The sequence below is a fragment of the Oncorhynchus gorbuscha genome, linkage group LG21, assembly GCF_021184085.1.
Source record: "Oncorhynchus gorbuscha isolate QuinsamMale2020 ecotype Even-year linkage group LG21, OgorEven_v1.0, whole genome shotgun sequence".
Lineage (NCBI taxonomy): Eukaryota > Metazoa > Chordata > Actinopteri > Salmoniformes > Salmonidae > Oncorhynchus > Oncorhynchus gorbuscha.
In genome coordinates, this window is record NC_060193.1 from 34,708,521 (window position 1) to 34,726,805 (window position 18,285).

Here is an 18,285-nt window from a genome sequence, read left to right on the forward strand (position 1 = left end):
AACGTTGCAGTCTCTGATGTCCCTCTGGAATGCCACCCTTGCTCGGATTTCATCAACCTTGTTGTCGAGAGACTGGACATTGGCAAGAAGAATACTGGGAAGTGGTGCGCGATGTGCCCTTTTTCGGAGTCTGGACCCCTTTTTTAGCGTTCATAGTGGAGGTGGACGCGTTCGAGGCTGGGGTAGGGGCCGTGCTGTCCCAGCGCTCGGGCGCGACACCAAACCTCCACCCTTGTGCTTTTTTTCGAGGAATCTCAGTCTGGCGGAGCGAAACTATGACGTGGGGGACCGGGAGTTGTTAGCTGTAGTCAAAGCTCTGAAGGTGTGGAGACATTGGCTTGAGGGGGCTAAGCACCCTTTTCTCATCTGGACTGACCATCGCAATCTCGAGTATATCCAGGCAGCGAGGAGACTGAATCCGCGTCAGGCTAGATGGGCCATGTTCTTTACCTGGTTTCGCTCCACCATCTCGTACCGGCCAGGCTCCCAAAACACTAAAGCCGACGCGCTGTCCCACCTCTATGATACCGAGGAGCGGTCCGTCGAGCCGACCCCCATCCTTCCACCTTCATGTCTCGTGGCACCAGTAGTATGGGAGGTGGACGCGGAGATAGAGAGGGCATCACGGTTAGAGCCGGCCCTCCCCTCAGTGTCCATCAGGGGCTCAGTACGTGCCGAGGGGTGTCCATGATAAATTAATACGTTGGGCTCATACTCTACCCTCCTCGCGTCATCCTGGCATCTAGAGGACAGTGCGGAGTCTTAGGGGGAGGTACTGGTGGCCCACGTTGGCTGAGGATGTGAGATTTTATGTCTCCTCCTGCTCAGTGTGCGCTCAGAACAAGGCTCCTCGACACTTGCCTAGAGGGAAGTTACAGCCCCTCCCCGTTCCACAACGGCCGTGGTCACACTTGTCTGTGGACTTCCTCACCTACCTTCCCCCGTACTACAATCCTGGTTGCTGTGAATTGGTTTTCTAAGTCCTGCCGTCTCATCCCGTTGCCCAGTCTCCCTACGGCCCTACAGACTGCGGAGGCCCTGTTTATCCATGTCTTCCTGCACTATGGGGTTTCTGATCGGGGCCCCCAATTCACATCCAGAGTTTGGAGGGCTTTATGGAGAGACTGGGGGTCTCGGTCAGCTTGACCTCGGGTTTCCACTGCGAGAGTAATGGGCAGGTGGAGCGAGTAAACCAGGATGTGGGCAGGTTTTTCCGACCGGGTGAATGGGCGAGGTATGTTCGTGGGGCTGAGCTCGCTCAGAACTCCCTCCGCCACTCCTCAACGAACATGTCTCCCTTTCAGTGTGTGTTGGGCTACCAGCCGGTCCTGGCCCCATGGCACCAGAGCCAGACTGAGGCTCCTGCGGTAGAGGAATGGGTACAGTGCTCAAAGGACACCTGGAAAACCATCCAGGAATTGCTGAGACTGGCGGGGGGACAGCAGAAGAAGAGAGCTGATCAGCACCGCAGTGAGGCCCCCGTGTTCGCACCGGGGGACCGGGTCAGGCTCTCGACCTGAAACCTGCCCCTCTGCCTGCCCTGCCGGAAGCTGGGGCAGCAGTGTGTGGGGCCATTTAAAGTCATGAGGAGGATAAACGAGGTGTGTTACAGGTTACAGGTTACAACTTCCTACTTATTATCGTATTAACCCCTCGTTTCATGTGTCTCTCCTCAGGCCGGTGGTGGCTGGTCCCCTTCAAGAATGTGAGGGGCCTGAGGTCCCTCCACCCCTTCTGGGTGGGGTACAGTCCGAAGGAGAGGTGCTGGGTACCGGGGGGGGACATTTTGGACCCTTCACTCCTGAGAGACTTCCACCGCCTCCACACAGATCGCCCGGCGCCTCGCCCTCCGGGTCGCCCTCGAGACCGGTGGCGGTGGTGGTGCGCTGCGGGAGCCGCGCATCGGGGGGGGGGGGGGGGGTACTGTCACGATTTCCGCCGAAGTTGGCTCCCCTGCCTGTTCCGGCGGTGCTCGGCGGTCGTCGTCACCGGTCTACTAGCCGCCACCGATCCCTTTTCCTTTTTCTGTTTGTTATGTCTTATTAGTTGCACCTGTGTCTAATTGTGTGTTCCTGATGGGCTTCCTTATTTAAGGCTAGTAAACCCACCCTTGTTTTGTGCAGGATTATTCTTGTGTCACGTGTTGTGTTGTTGGGTGTGGTCGTGCTCCAGACCGGGTACCCTGTGTTTGGGGTTGGTCCGTATTTTTTTGTGCCCTGTGTTTTGGGCATTGTATTTTAGTGCCATATTAAAGTGCACTTCTCCCTTTGGAATGTGGGAGCAAGCTGTACATATAGGGACAAACATAATACTGTCGAGCAAAGGTGTACATTAGACCACAAGAGGAAGATACACTTAGAGTGCATTTGCCATTCTGGTAAAAACAGGAAACCAAGAAATAACAGATGTAATGGCCAAAGCCATAAAATGCATTATGTTTAGGGTAAAATGCATTGTCTATTGTATAGGACAGGAAAGCAAAGTAAGGCCATGAGAGCATAGGACAGCTGGACATACCTAGGTCAGAGGGACACACAAAGGAGGGGTCAGCCAAATGACCAACTGATGGAATATAGACATAGTACATATATTATTCTCAGGACAAGAAAGGGTCCTGCCACCATTGTAATCTAATCAAGAGTGGATACAGGCGTTATTGGGCATGAACAAATAGGAAGCCTGAACTGAAAGATAATGGTGGCAGATGACCTGAGGGAAGTAACTTCCTTAACATATACTGTGTGTGTATAAATACCAGAGCCAGTGCTCTGGAAAAGTGTGTGTTCCGCGGACTATCTAGGCTTCTGATATGTTTGTATTGAAAGCATATATTGAATTCACAAGTTCTTGTAAGTGTTATATTTTGAAACGATCCTCCACGACAGGAACTCTCTGCTCTCTGCGCCTGATTCTTACCTCACTCACCTAGTCCCGCGTGACATAAAGAGTTTGTCCACAATGATAAAGACACGCCTACCCTTCTTCCTTTGTTGTCTTTGTACCGGATATTCTCTTACGACTTTCGTTTTATCTCCCTTGGAAATTGGTCATTGAGACCGAATTTGGTCCCTTTAAGCTCCCTTCATCTGCTTTTGATCAGCTCCTTGGTAGTGGTAGTTGGTAGTGTTCAAATTCTGCAAATGATCGGTCAGGGACACTTGGTCTTGTTGCTCTGAGCTCCAAGTCTGTGTACTCGGTGGAAAGCCACCTTGTTTTCAGTCTCTGTAGGAAGTTTCAAGGAGGATTGCATGAATTCTCTGATCGTGCCCTCTGGATTATTGAATGCCTGCTCAGAAAACTCGGGAAAAAAATAGATTTTCACAGATGTTATGACTTTGTATGTCTAGTGGTGACTCCTTCATCACCCTGTTTTCCCTGAGTAGACAATCCATGTTAGAATCGTGGATTTTTACCTTGGCTGTGAGTGTCTTGTTTTCTCTTTGGATTGTGAGAATTTCACTCTGGCTGAACTCCAAACTCTCCCTCAGCCCTGCTACCTCCTCACACAACATTTCCAGTGTTGCATGGACTCCAGCCAGAGCACTAGCCTCTACCTCAATGGTAAGTAAATCGTCCATGTCTGTAGATTAATCTGTTTTTCTTTTTTTGTAGGGTTAAAGTTATTTTATGAGGTGGTCGGATCTTTCCATGAAGGAGTGTGTTGTTCCTCTATAACGTAAAGCTGTTGGTACTTGTCAATTTACCTCAGGATCTCCTTAGTGTCCAGATTGGCTCTTTACTGCAACCATTTGTTTTACGAAAATATAACAATGAGTCTTTCCCACGGCAACGACAGGTGTCTGTAGCACAGCCAGCTAGCACTCATGGAATCCACGCAAAAAAAGGAACACAAACTTGCAGTCCCAGCCTTAAAGGAACCGCATCATGAAATCCTTAGAAACTTTAGTTCGGATTAAAATCACAGAGTGTAGACAGTACAATGTCCTGTTGTGCGCTCTGATAACGTATTCACCTACCTGGAATTTATATGCCCAAAGGGATATTCAATGTCTGCTTTTTTAACCCATCTACCAATAGGTGCCCTTCTTTGCATTGAAAAACCTCCCTAGTTTTTGTGGTTGAATCTATGTTTGAAATTCACTGCTCGACTGAGGAACCTTACAGATCATGTGTGGGGTACAGAGATGAGGTAGTCATTCAAAAATCATGTTAAACACTATTATTGCATGTGACTTAGTCCATGCAACTTATTATGTGACTTCTTAAGCATATTTGTACTCCTGAACTTACAGTAGGGCAGCACGCGATTGGCCGTCGTCCGGGTTAGGAGAGGGTTTGGCCGGGGTGGGCTGTCATTGTTGTTTTGTTTTGCACACTTTGTACAAAATAATAAAATGCAGTACTACATGATATTTCTTAACGTAGCTCTTTATTAGCTAGCTATAACTGTCATGTTCACGTATCACCAATCAGGATCAAACTGCCCATGACCTAACCATTTGGGTGGTCTTAACCAATCATAGCACAGTATGACATGGTGGTAAAATGCATCCAATTACAATTCAGTATGTTTACACATATGACTATTACAACCCCCTTCTTTTAAAACAAAAATGTTTACATATTCTAAGCTTTTCTTTTGAATACATGCTCTGTAGTTTGAACTCAAGGTAAGTAACTATTTATATTGCATACTACACCAACTGAATCAACATAGACTCTGAAACAATAATTCCAACATACTGTTACTTTTCAAACAAGGGATTCTCAGCAACTCAACTTTCACTGTAGAAATAACATCTTAACATTTCAAATAAATACAATACCAAAGCATTTCAAGTGAACTTTCAATAACAAGTTTACAGTCTGGAACTCTTTTTGGGCAGCGATCCGCCTACACCCTTTGACGTTTCACAGGTCGAGGACAGCTCTGGGCTTAACCTCTATTCCTAACCTTGTGCGATATGATGCTGAGCATGCTTCTGTGTCAGTCAACAGTTCTTGTGGTGTTGCAGGTAAGTATGGTGTCTGTTGTGCTGTGTGTGTGTTTAGTTCATCAAGTTCTCTTTCAGGGGAACAATTCATCTCATCAGTGTGTTGTTCTTTTGTGTTCAGTAGGTGATGACGATTGCGGTGGTACACCACTCCTTCTGCGGTGCGGACTTGATATGAACGTTCAGTGTCAGCTGGCTGGATGATGACTGCTGGCTTCCAGAGGCCATGCTCCTGGATTCTAACTGACTCTCCGTCGATCAGTGGTGGCAGTGGTCTAGCTGACCTGTCGTAGTATTGCTTTTGTTGTTGTTGTCTCTGTGCACGTTTGTCATGCATTTCCTCGTAGCTGACGACCTCAGGTTGCAGCTGCTGGTTGGTGCTGGGAAGGGTGGAGCGAAGTCTGCAGCTCATCAACAGCTGGGCTGGTGATTTGAAGTTGTCAACTGGAGTGTTGCGGTATTCAAGGAGACTGAGTTAGGGGTCTCTCTTGTCTTTTTTTGCTTTATCCATGAGTGATTTAGCAATCTGCACAGAATTATCAGCCATTACTTTAAGGGTAATGTGGGCTTGTGGTGACGTGTAAACTCCCATGCTTTTACACGTCACCACAGGGACCCACTGTCAGATATTAAAGTCTCTACAATGTCATGCCTGGCTGCTTTCAGCTTGTGTATCACAGCTGCAGATGTGGTGCCTTGAAGTATCTGCTGTAGTAGTCCACTGTTACGATGTAGTCCTCGTTGTTCCAGGTGAACAGATCAGTTGCCATGGCCTGCCAGGGTCAATCTGGGATACAGTGAGGTAACATTCGCTCTTTGGTGTTTGAGGGTCGTCGTTCAAGACATATGGCGCATTTACCAACAATGTCCTCTATTTATTTGCACATTCCGGGCCAAAACAAGATGTCCCATGCTCTCTGTTTGCACTTTTCCATGCCCATGTGTCCAGCATGCATCTTGGTCAAAATCTCTTCTTTAAGACTGGTAGGAATAATGGTTTTCTCTCCTTTGAAAATTATTCCATTGATCGTGATAGTTCATCACGATGGTTCCAGAATTCTGAGATGCTGAAATGCTGAGGGCATTTTCTCCTCTCCTCAGGCCATCCATCCTGTATGACTTTCCTCAGCTGTGCGAGTTGTGTGTCCTTTTCTGTTTCTGCTTGGATCTCCTTCAGTTTTGTGTCACTAACTGGTAAGTTGCTGTACACAGTGTGCACTTGCATGTCCATGCCTTCACTGAGACTACTGTCCTTATAGGTAAGAAACTTCCCGGAGAGAGTGTCTGCGACAGGGATGTCTTTGCCTGGACGGTGAGTGATTGTGAAGTCGTATTTTTGTAGTTTTGAAGGATCATTCTCTGTAGCCTTGGCGGGGCTGCAGCTAGTGGTTTCCTCATAATTGACTCAAGGGGCTTGTGGTCAGATTCCACAATGACTTGTCGTCCATATATGTACTGATGGAAACTTTTACATCCGAACAGAATGGCGTAGAGTTCCTTTTCAATTTGAGCCTAGTTGATTTCACAGTCTGTGAGAGATTTGGAAGCGTAGCCGATAGGCTTTCCTTCTTGCAGTTGCACTGCACCTACTCCATACTTCGACGCGTCCACTTGGAGTCTGAGCTCTTTGTCGGGGTCGTAGTAGGCAAGGATTAGTCATGGTTCTCTCGTGATCAAATCTTTCACATTCTGGAAAGCAATGCCATGTTGCTTTTCCCAGAGGAACTCCCTGGACTGCTTTAGCAGTTGCTGCATGGGTGCATTAGCATTGGAGAGGCTGGGTGCCAACTTGGCTAAGTAATTGACCATGCCAAGCTCTGCATGGTTCTTTGGTGGCTCCATTTCTTTTATGGCTGAGATCTTCTGTGGCTGTGCTAGCTTGTGAGATCTGGCTATGGTGATAGCTTTGTCCAGCGTTACCTCAGACCCAACATTCAAAAGGTTCACTCTCACTCGCGGTGAGTGTATTCCAAATACAATACGGTCCCTGACCATCTCATCCTTGTTTGCATAATCACAGTCTTTCACAAGCAGACACAGTTCTGTCACAAACTGTTCAAAAGACTCGCTAGCTCCCTGTACTTTCTCATGGAATTTGTACCTAGCGAAAATCGTATTGGTCTTCGGCGCAACATATGCTTCAAAATTATTGTAGTACGTTTACAGTACCTTTGATTCAGCCTCGGCAAGTGTCCATGTGTTGTAAATATCTCTCCCCTTTTCACCGATCCAGAGGAGCAGGTAGCTGCATTTTTCCTCTTCTCCTCTGTGTTTCAGAGGACCCGTGAACATTAGCTCCACATGTTGTTTGTACTTACGCCATGCATTGGGTAAGTTTGTAGACTCCCAGTCCATTCGAGGTGAAGTAACTCCTGAAAAATCTATCTTTTAAGACCTTTTACTCTGACACCATGTCTTGTTTTTCACACTTTGTACAAAATAATAAAATGCAGTACTACAGGATATTTCTTAAAGTAGCTCTTTATTAGCTAGCTATAATTGGCATGTTCACGTATCGCCAACCAGGATCAAACTGCCCATGACCTAAGCATTTGGATGGTCTTAACCAATCATAGCACAGTATGATATGGCGGTAAAATGCATCCAATTACAATTCAGTATGTTTACACATATGAATATTACAATTGTAAATAAGAATTTGTTCTTAACTGACTTGCCTAGCTAAATAAAGGATAAATTTAAAAAATTAAATGTTGGTGTCACGTTCTGACCTTTTCTGACCTTCTGTTGTTTTTGTCATTATTTAGTATGGTCAGGGCGTGAGTTGGGGTGGGCAGTCTATGTTTGTTTTTCTATGATTTGGGGATTTCTATGTTTCGGCCTAGTATGGTTCTCAATCAGAGGCAAGTGTCATTAGTTGTCTCTGAGAATCATACTTAGGTAGCCTGGGTTGCACCGTTTGTTTGTGGGTGATTGTCTATGTTGATTGCTTGTGTCAGCACAGTTCTCATTAGCGTCACGGTTGTTATTTCGTTTATTGTTTTTGTATAGTGTGTTTCAGTGTTCAGTATTGTCTTTATTAAAATTCATGATGAACACATACCACGCTGCATTTTGGTCCTCCGATCCTTCTCGCCTCTCCTCTTCAGATGAAGAGGAGGACGACCGTGACAGAATCACCCACCAACTAAGGACCAAGCGGCGTGGTAAAAGACAGCGACGACAGAAGCAGCAGCAGCAACAACAGCGGCCAGCATCACAGGACTCCTGGACATGGGAGGAGATATTGAACGGAGAGGGACCCTGTGTAACGGTTCTCTTGTGTCGAAGGAGAGGCGGACCAAAACGCAGCGTGGTTATTATTCATGGTTCTTTAATAAAGAAACTATACATGAATAGACTAACAAAACCCAGAAATGTGAAAAACCAAAACAGCCCTATCTGGAGCAAACACAGAGACAGAAACAATCACCCACAAAACCCAACACCAAACAGGCTTCCTAAATATGGTTCCCAATCAGAGACAATGACTAACACCTGCCTCTGATTGAGAACCATATCAGGCCAAACACAGAAACAGACAAACTAGACACACAACATAGAATGCCCACTCAGATCACACCCTGACCAAATAAAGCATAGAAACATACAAAGCAAACTTTGTATGTGCGGACTCCGGCAGCAAGGTGCGGACTCCGGCAGCAAAACCTGAACCTATTGGGGAGGGTCTGGGTGGGCATCTGTCAGTGGTGGCGGCTCTGGTGCTGGACGTGGCCCCACTTCACCATAGTCTTAATCCACCCCATTGTCCGCTTCCGTGGCCTGCTAACAGTTGGCATGCTAACCACCCTTCTAAATGAACCCACTGGACTGAGGGGCAGCTCGGGACAGAGGGGCAGCTCGGGACAGAGGGCCGGAAGCTCTGGCAGCTCGGGACAGAGAGGCGGAAGCTCTGGCAGCTCGGGACAGAGGGGCGGGGGTTCTGGCGCCTCTGGGCTGAGGGGCTCTGGCGCCTCTGGGCTGAGGGGCTTTGGCACCTCAGACTCCGGCAGCGCCGGACAGGCGGGAGACTCCTGCAGCGCCAGACAGGCGGGAGACTCCGTCTGCGCCGGAGAGGAGGGAGGGGCCGGCAGCACTGGACAGGCGGGAGCACCTGTAGGGATGAGACGGAGAGACAGCCTGGTGCGGGGTGCTGCCACCGGAGGGCTGGTGCATGGAGGTGGTACCGGATAGACTAGACCGTGCAGGAGCACTGGAGCTCTTCAGCACCGAACCTGCCCAACCTTACCTGGTTGACTGCTCCCGGTCGCCCTGCCAATGCGGCGAGGTGGAATAGCCCGCACTGGGTTATGCAGGCGAACCGGGGACACCATGCGCAAGGCTGGTGCCATGTAAGCCGGACCAAGGAGACGCACTGGAGACCAGATGCGTAGAACCGGCTTCATGGCACTTGGCTCGATGCCCACTCTAGCCCGGCCGATACGCGGAGCTGGTATGTACCGCACCGGGCTATGCACCCGCACTGGGGACACTGTGCGCTTGACAGCATAACACGGTGCCTGCCCGGTCTCTCTAGCCCCCCGTTAAGCACAGGAAGTTGGCGCAGGTCTCCTACCTGGCTTCGCCACACTTCCTGTGTGCTACCCCCCAAGAAAGTTTTGGGGCTGACTCTCGGGCTTCCATCCACGCCGCCGTGCTGCCTCCTCATACCAGCGCCTCTCCGCCTTTCTCCCCCTCCAGCTCTTCTTTGGGGCGGCGATATTCTCCAGGCTGTGCCCAGGGTCCTTTTCCATCCAACTCATCCTCCCATGTCCAGTACTCCTCGCGCTGCTCCTGCAGCCGCTGTCTGTCACCACGCCGCTTGGTCCTGTTGTGGTGGGTGATTCTGTAACGGTTCTCTTGTGTCGAAGGAGAGGCGCCAGAGCCCCTCTGTCCCGAGCTGCCAGAGCTTCCGTCTCTCTGTCCCGAGCTGCCAGAGCTTCCGTCCCTCTGTCCCGAGCTGCCCCTCTGTCCCGAGCTGCCCCTCTGTCCAGTTGGGTCATTTAGAAGGGTCGCCGTGGTTAGGAAGCCACGGAGGCGAACAATGAGGTGGACGAAGACTATGGTGAAGTGGGGTCCACGTCCCGCGCCAGAGCCGCCACCGCGGACAGATGCCCACCCAGACCCTCCCCTATAGGTTAAGGTTTTGCACACCTTTGGGGGGGGGGGGGGATACTGTAACGTGCTGACCTTTATTTCTGTTGTTTTTGTCATTATTTAGTATGGTCAGAGCGTGAGTTGGGATGGTAAGTCTGTTTGTATTTCTATGATTTGGGGATTTCTATGTTTTGGCCTGGTATGGTTCTCAATCAGAGGCAGGTGTCATTAGTTGTCTCTGATTGAGAATCATACTTAGGTAGCCTGGGTTGCACTGTTTGTTTGTGGGTGATTGTCTATGTTGATTGCTTGTGTCAGCACAGTTCTCATTAGCGTCACAGTCGTTATTTCATTTATTGTTTTTGTATAGTGTGTTTCAGTGTTCAGTGTTTTCTTTATTAAAATTCATGATGAACACATAACACGCCGCATTTTGGTCCTCCGATCCTTCTCGCCTCTCCTCTTCAGATGAAGAGGAGGACGACTGTGACAGTTGGCATGCCATAAAAATGGGGTTGAATACTTATTGACTCAAGCCATTTCAGCTTTTAATGAATTTGTACAATTTCTAAAAACATATTTCCACTTTAACATTATGGGGTTTTGTGTATAAGCCATTGACAAAACTCTGAAAGTAATACATTTGAAATGCAGGCTGTCAAGGGGTGTGAATACTTTCTGTAGGCACTGTATATGTGAAATTGACTGTTGTGGCATATCCTCAAAATGTTAGAGTGTTTGTTATAGATGTGGCCTTGTGCCAAAACATGCATTTGTTTGTCGCAGGGATGTATCACTTTAGCTACTCCATGCTGTCTTATTTGAGCATCTATGGTTGGTAACGTGGGACAACAACAACAAAATGACTGAATTACAAAATTTCAACAGAAATTTGGCAACTCTCCAGTAGCCTACATAGTATGCACATTTGCATCATTATTTTGTACAGTGAACTATTGATGACCGTTTCATAACCTTATCAACAAAACAGAAAAAAGCTGTGCCACTGATCTTACTGTGTCTTTTGGGGTTTGCTACTTGTTTGAAGGTTTTTCCCTATCTATTTATTGGTCTGACAAGTGAAAATCAAAACTATTGTTACTAAACCCTTTTTGCAGAGAAACCATATGATCAATATCACTTCATTGCTGTTACATCATAGACGGGGCAGAGCATCTCAACTACAGACCCAAATCTGATTTGTGAAGGTGCTGAAGGCAAAAGGCCAAACTGGAGAAACAGGAAAAAGTCTCTGCACACTTGTCAGACCAAGAAATATAGGCATGAGGAAGGATTAAGCTATCCCAGTTTAAATAATGTCCCGCTTTTCCTGAATTCACCCTACAATACACTTTATACAAACTAATAGAAAATAATATACAATCAAACAAGAATGAAAGCTACAGTCTAGGATTCGTTATTCAGCAAAATGACCGCTTACACATGTTTTGGTATACAGCTGAGGGATGGGCCTGAGGGAATGTAAACCCGCCAAAAAAACTGCCTTGGTGAGCCAAAGTAAGTGGGGAAATCTTGTTGATTTGTATTTTGAGGAAACTATCCCTTTATAGCTTATAGGCTTGATTACCAACAACTACAAGGGAGGAGGTGAGGGCACTCAGAGTGTGGTGTCAGGAAAACAACCTCTCACTCAATGTCAACAAAACAAAGGAGATGATCATGGACTTCAGGAAACAGCAGAGGGAGCACCACCCCCCCTACCCCCATCCACATTGAAGGAACAGTATTGGAGAAGGTGGAAAGTTTTAAGTTCCTCTGCGAACATATCACAAACCAACTGAAAGACACAGACAGTGTAGTGAAGAAGGCGCAGAAATGAAGAAATTAGTCTTGTCACCTAGAACCCCCCCTTTTATATCTGCACATCCTGTCGGGCTGTATCACCGCCTGGTACGTCAACTGAACCGCCCACAACCGCAAGGCTCTCCACAGGGTGGTGTGGTCTGCACAACGCATCACCGGGGGCAAACTTACCTGCCCTCCAGGACACCTACAACACCCGATGTCAGAGGAAGGCCAAGAATACCATCAAGGACAACAACCACCCGAGCCACTGCCCGTTCAGGGGCGAGGGGACAGACTAAAGTTATACTGTTACACTACGATTCAGAAGACGAGGTCAGTACAGGTGCATCAAAGCGGGGACCGAGAGACTGAAAAACAGCTTCTGTCTCAAGGCCATCGGACTGTTAAATAGCCATCACTAATACAGAGACAGCCATCCCTTTACATTTGTTTGTATTAGATAGTTGTTGTTAAATGGTTCATTACTTGTTAGATATTACTACACTGTCGGAACTAGAAGCACAAGCGTTTCACTACACTCGTATTAACATCTGCCAACCATGTGTATGTGACCACAAAAGTTGGATTTGATTTGATAGTTGGGATGGCGGGCCACTGTAGTAGGATGTCCCTTGAGGGTATCCGTGCCTATGTAGGACATGCGAGGGTTAGCTTAATAAACAGGCTGGAGCTAGAACCTCATTGTCGCGCGTCCTTATTTTAGATCATACTACACCACAAGTTAAATAACTGGCTACATGGAACTTTTAATTATAATCGTTTCAGTCATCTAAAATCAATGTTGTGGGCGTCTCAACGGGAGGTCACACAATCGTCACTAGGTGGCAGCATATTATAAGAAGTTGAGGAAATATCCGGTGGTTAGAAAACTTAACATTTCAGAGCAACTTCTTTGGTTCTTCCTCTTCCGGTAACGGTAATAGCAGGTATGGAGGCCGACATTTCTTCGCACATTTTATATCAAAATAATCTGCTGTAATCTGTTGTTATAATATGACAAGAAGTATTTCAAATACCATATTTCCACAGTGTTAGAAACCGTAAACACATTATTGAAAGTATTTAATGATTTATTCTTATCCTAGTACTGTCTTGTCGTTTCTTAGTATCATGCCTTCAGTAACGTTTAGCCCAAAGCAGAGATGTCAATTTTGGTACCAAAACGCATTACCATTTAAGTGGTTTTACTACCGGAGGTAGTCTTGTTGAAATTGCCAAGGCAGGGTGTATACATGCAAGTAAAATGTTCTTTCTTCATTGATTCCTTTTTTTGGGTATTAAGCATTTTTGCTAGTAGCATTGATCAGTAATGTTGACTCCATCCGCAGTCCCCAAGCTAGCTAACTAGTTCGTTATTTAGCTATCGAGTTATGTAGCAAATCAATCGGTGAACAATGTATTCTACTGTCCTGCAATCTGTTATATATTTACAGGTATCAACATGGTCCAGCGCTTGACTTACCGTCGTAGGTTGTCCTACAACACTGCCTCCAACAAAACTAGGCTGTAAGTAACATGATCTTTATCTACTAATTGCATTGCAATTCCCTTGTCTGCTACGACATTTCTTTAGCTTCTTTGTCATTGTTAGTTATTACATTGCCTGGCATTTCACATGGCCTAAACTAATTGGTAGTTCCTAGTAAGTTGTACTGGTTTGCACAATTATACCTAGTTATTGCTTTTAAATAGGAAGTAGGAACTGGTGTTTTATCCCTTTCTAAATATTGTGGACAACTTTGCATTGTGTATGACCCTGCTTGCAGGTCCCGGACTCCTGGTAACCGCATTGTGTACCTGTACACCAAGAAGGTGGGCAAGGCCCCCAAGTCCGCATGCGGAATCTGCCCTGGTAGACTGCGCGGAGTAAGTAAAGCTCTTAACTGTGCCAGTCCACTCTTAATTTCTATTCAGTTCGACTCGCCATAAATTCTGTGTCTGAACTGTGCATAAAAGTACCTCAACCAAAATGCATGTCAGTGTGGTTGGGTGGGGAGAAATTATTTGATAATACATCACAACTTTTCAGGCTGAGCACAACACAATATTAGCCACCCCCAACGCACTGCTTCCACTTAACCTGTCATTTTTAAACATTGGTTTGAATGTGCCCTAAGGATGGGTGAAAGCACTACGTCGAATGCCAAAATGGCACTTGATCCAGACCGATCTTGAGTTTAATTTCATTGCATGTGAAATGTTTGGTTTTTGCATGCATTAACTCCTCTGGGATCGTTCGGGACGCTATAGCGTCCCACCTCGCCAAAGGCCAGTGAAATTGCAGGGAGCCAAATTCAAAACGACAAATCTCATAATTAAAATTCCTCGACCATATGTAACGGATGTGAAACAACTAGCTCGTCAGCGGTGGTGCTCGTTAAATAGCATTTCAATTAGTGACATCACTTGCTCTGAGACCTTGCAGTAGTGGTTACCCTTGCTCTGCAAGGGCTGCAGCTTTTGTGGAGAGATGGGTAACGATGCTTCATGGGTGACTGTTGTTGATGTGTGCAGAGGGTCCCTAGTTCGTGCCAGGGTATGGGCGAGGGGACGCTCTAAAGTTATACTGTTACACTGGTGACGTGACTTGTCTTCGCCGGACGTCATGTGGAGGGATCGGAGACCCGGCTTCAAGAAGTACTGTGGTTGCTGATGCACGCCAGAGGCCTAGGTTTCGCATTCTGCACAAGTGGAATTCTCAGGGAGCTCCTGATAGCATGAATAGGGGGAGATCGCGAACGTCAGGTCTTCCCAGTATGAAAATGTGATGCAAGGGATTTTGCCATCAATACAGTTAAGCCCTGCACAACTGACGTGCTGTTTCCCATTTAACAACAGAAATAAATGCTCAACTGGGACCACTGGCCGAAGTGATTTATTTTGAGAAAACACAACTCATGAAGAGTACATATACATCTGTTACACATACAAGTATTTTACACCATTTTAAAGACACACTTCTCATTAATCCAACTACAGTGTCCGACTTCAAAAAGGCTTTTCGGGGAAAGCAGAACATATCATTATGTTAGGTTAGCAACTAGTCACAGACAGCATTCAGCCATTTTCCAACCAAAGAGATCACAAAAAGCAGAAATGGAAAAGTAGAAACATGTCAAAGGATGTTTACAATCGATCCTTAGGGCTTTTTTTATAATAAATCTTCAATAATATTCCACCCGGACAATAGCGTATTCATTAAAGAGGAAAAAGAAGGAACTGCGTGACCGCGCAGTAAACAACTGATTGGCCTCAACCTAGTCCACTTGTTGAAACAGCTCTTATTCGGCACCCTTCCACAATAGAAGCCTCAAACAACTCTCTAAAAACTGACAATCTGCTGGAAGCCTTGGGAAGTGCAATAGACACAGTATATTGGATAGGCAATCACTTAAATGAAACTACAAACATCAGATTTCCCACTTCCTGGTTGGATTTGTCTCAGGTTTTCACCTGCCATATGAGTTCTGTTATACTCAGACATCATTCAAACAGTTTTAGAAAATTCAGTGTTTTCTATCCAATACTACTAATAATATGCATATATTACCATCTGGGACAGAGTAGCAGGCAGTTCACTCTGGGCACCTTATTCATCCAAGCTACTCAATACATGCAGTCAATTTTACTTTGTTTTTTACAAATATAACTACGTAACATGATGGTATTGTAATCAGTTATTTGAATGTTAAATCTAGTCTATTGATTAACTGGGGAAATCAATTTCTAGTACAGGTGCATGCATATTCAACAGGTGTGCATTGACGAGCTTGTTTTGGCTTATTTCATGGGGCTACAGATAAGTATATATCCCTTCAACTTATTTTATTGTACTTCTCAACACTTGCATAAAAACAATCTCTTTTATTAAAGTGTACACTTTCTCTAAGATCTATATTTATTCCCACACACACTCAGTTTGAGTCTCGAGCAAAGGTCTTGACTGGGAGAGACGTGACGGGGAGATGAAGTTAATTAATCGTTTTTGGTTTACAATCAGCTTTGAAATGGTTTATCGCAAACAAGGTACTAGGGAAGTAAATTGATGTTAGCTTCAGCTGTTTACTAGTAAGGTAAGTTGGTGTACAAAGCTGGAAGCTACTGTTATCTTGCATTGTAAAGTGTTTGAGCCTGTAATGGGACATTGTTTTGTGAACAGTAATTTACATTTTCAACATTTGTTCAAGCGTGTTAATTTCTGTGCAACATAAGTGGTGACACAGTCCAAATTCCCAGTGAGTGCATTGGTTCCTCAGGACAGGCTAGAGTTAGCAATGAGTAAGTGGAGCAGGTATGATGTTCTTGTGCTAAGGGGACATCGACTGTGCTGATGGACTCGATCCTCACTCAATCAGTAGAATACATGAGACACATTTGACACAAGTACTAAGAGGAATACACCCTAGTACCGAACAGTTTCAGGTTGAATTACCAAAGTTTCGGTATACTGTGCAACACTGGTTTCTCCTGAATATAACCCTGGGTTCAGGTTTGTGTGTTGTCTGTGCTCACAAGCATTTCTTTGTCTTAAAGATCCGGGCGGTGAGACCCCAGGTTCTGATGAGGCTCTCAAAAACCAAGAAGCACGTCAGCAGAGCTTACGGTGGAGCCATGTGTGCCAAGTGTGTGCGCGACCGGTAAGAAAGCATATCCCCAACACCGCCTTTGTAGAAAAAGTGTTTATATTGGATGACGTGCCTACCCAAAAGGGGGTAAAAAAATGTGTTTTAAAAAAAAATATATATATATACATCTCCTATGCTTTCTTAGTCTCCTAGATGTAGACCCTTTTAAACCATGTTTTGTGGTTGATTTAGACTGTCTTTGCAATTTATGAATTGTGTTTCTCTGGTCTATAATATAATAATATATGCCATTTAGCAGACGCTTTTATCCAAAGCGACTTAGTCATGTGTGCATACATTCTACGTATGGGTGGTCCCGGGAATCGAACCCACTACCCTGGCGTTACAAGCGCCATGCTCTACCAACTGAGCTACAGAAGGACCACATAGTAGTAACAAATTCAACAAACAAAAAATATTATAAAGAAACGTATACCTAAAGGGGTCCTCAAATCAAATAGCTAAATGATCCATAGTACGATCCCCCCCCAACATCTTAGGCTCTAGAGGTAACAATTGTTTTGTTCCATTTAATTGAGATGTATCCTGGGGTGGTGAAGCTTCCTATGTGCAAGTAATTCAGGGTTATGTTTCTACAATCTACATTGAAGGCATTGGTCTTTGCGACATGATTCATTAGATTTTGCTTTACATTTATTGATATTTGGTCAGAATTTGTATCAAGCAAACAATGCCCGAACAACTGTTACCTGATCAACTAACGTTCACCCTTCTGTCTACCACAGGATCAAGCGAGCTTTCCTTATTGAGGAACAGAAGATCGTTGTCAAGGTTCTTAAGGCACAGGCACAGAGTCAGAAATCTAAGTAATTGTGTATTTGTACTGCTACAATAAAAGTCATTCAAGTCCAGTGTCCTGACATGTTTGTATTACTGGCCATAATATTTCAAAATTTGACGTTTAATTTAATTGTTTCTCAATGTAATTTGAAAGGAACTCGCACATCTGGGCTCTTTTTTTGCAGGTGCGTGGTAACTGTTGAATAAGAGGGGAAAGAGTACCTGCATACTGCTCTTTAAGCTTTACCTATCGGCCCCTGTGTCATTTTGTAGTTTTGAATGAGTGGAGTTTGAAGACTGGGCTACTGATTATTGACATATGGACTTTGAGAAAGTGTTTACATTACATCCAGGAATTTTGTATTTTTACTCAAGATTCTCAGGCAGTTGACATGAAATATTAGGATGGTGCAGCATGTGCTTGCATTCTGAAGGTGAGATTATTTTTATGTATGCATAGATATTCTTTGTTGGCCAATACAATGTAAACCTGTCACAACACTCCAAACAAACCAGTTTTGAAATAAGATCGACCTGTAATTTTTTTTTACGCCGGTGATAATTCAGTCTGCACTGACGGTTGAAGGACGAGTAAAAAGCAGGTAAGAAATACATGTTATGGAACCGCTGGGACTGTAAAGCAACATGCCCACAATGCATACACGTACACATGGTTTTTGAGTTGTGGATATGTGGTAGTGGAGTATAGGCCCGAGGGCACACACTTGTGAAATCTGTAATGAATATTGTGTTTTCAAAAATGGTATAACTGACTTAATTTCACCAAACCCCAGGAGGAGTAGCTGCTGCCTTGGCAGCACTTGAAGTTTACATACACCATAGCCAAATGCATTAAACAGTTTTTCACAATTCCTTATATAGTAAAAATTCCCTGTTTTAGGTCACTTTATTTTAAGAATGCGAAATGTCAGAATAATAGAGCGAATTATTTTGGCTTTTGTTCATTGCTATGTACTGCT

General features: G+C 45.3%; 1 protein-coding gene across 1 annotated transcript; it reads left to right on the forward strand.

Annotated features, from left to right (window-relative positions):
• The first annotated feature begins 12,721 nt into the window (after positions 1–12,721).
• rpl34 (ribosomal protein L34) lies at positions 12,722–17,376 on the forward strand. The gene is made up of 5 exons (XM_046319463.1): positions 12,722–12,805; positions 13,313–13,385; positions 13,646–13,745; positions 16,413–16,516; positions 17,251–17,376. Exons 2-5 carry the CDS (start codon positions 13,321–13,323, stop codon positions 17,333–17,335), a joined length of 354 nt encoding a protein of 117 aa, XP_046175419.1. The 5' UTR covers positions 12,722–12,805; positions 13,313–13,320; the 3' UTR covers positions 17,336–17,376.
• Positions 17,377–18,285: the final 909 nt, after the last annotated feature.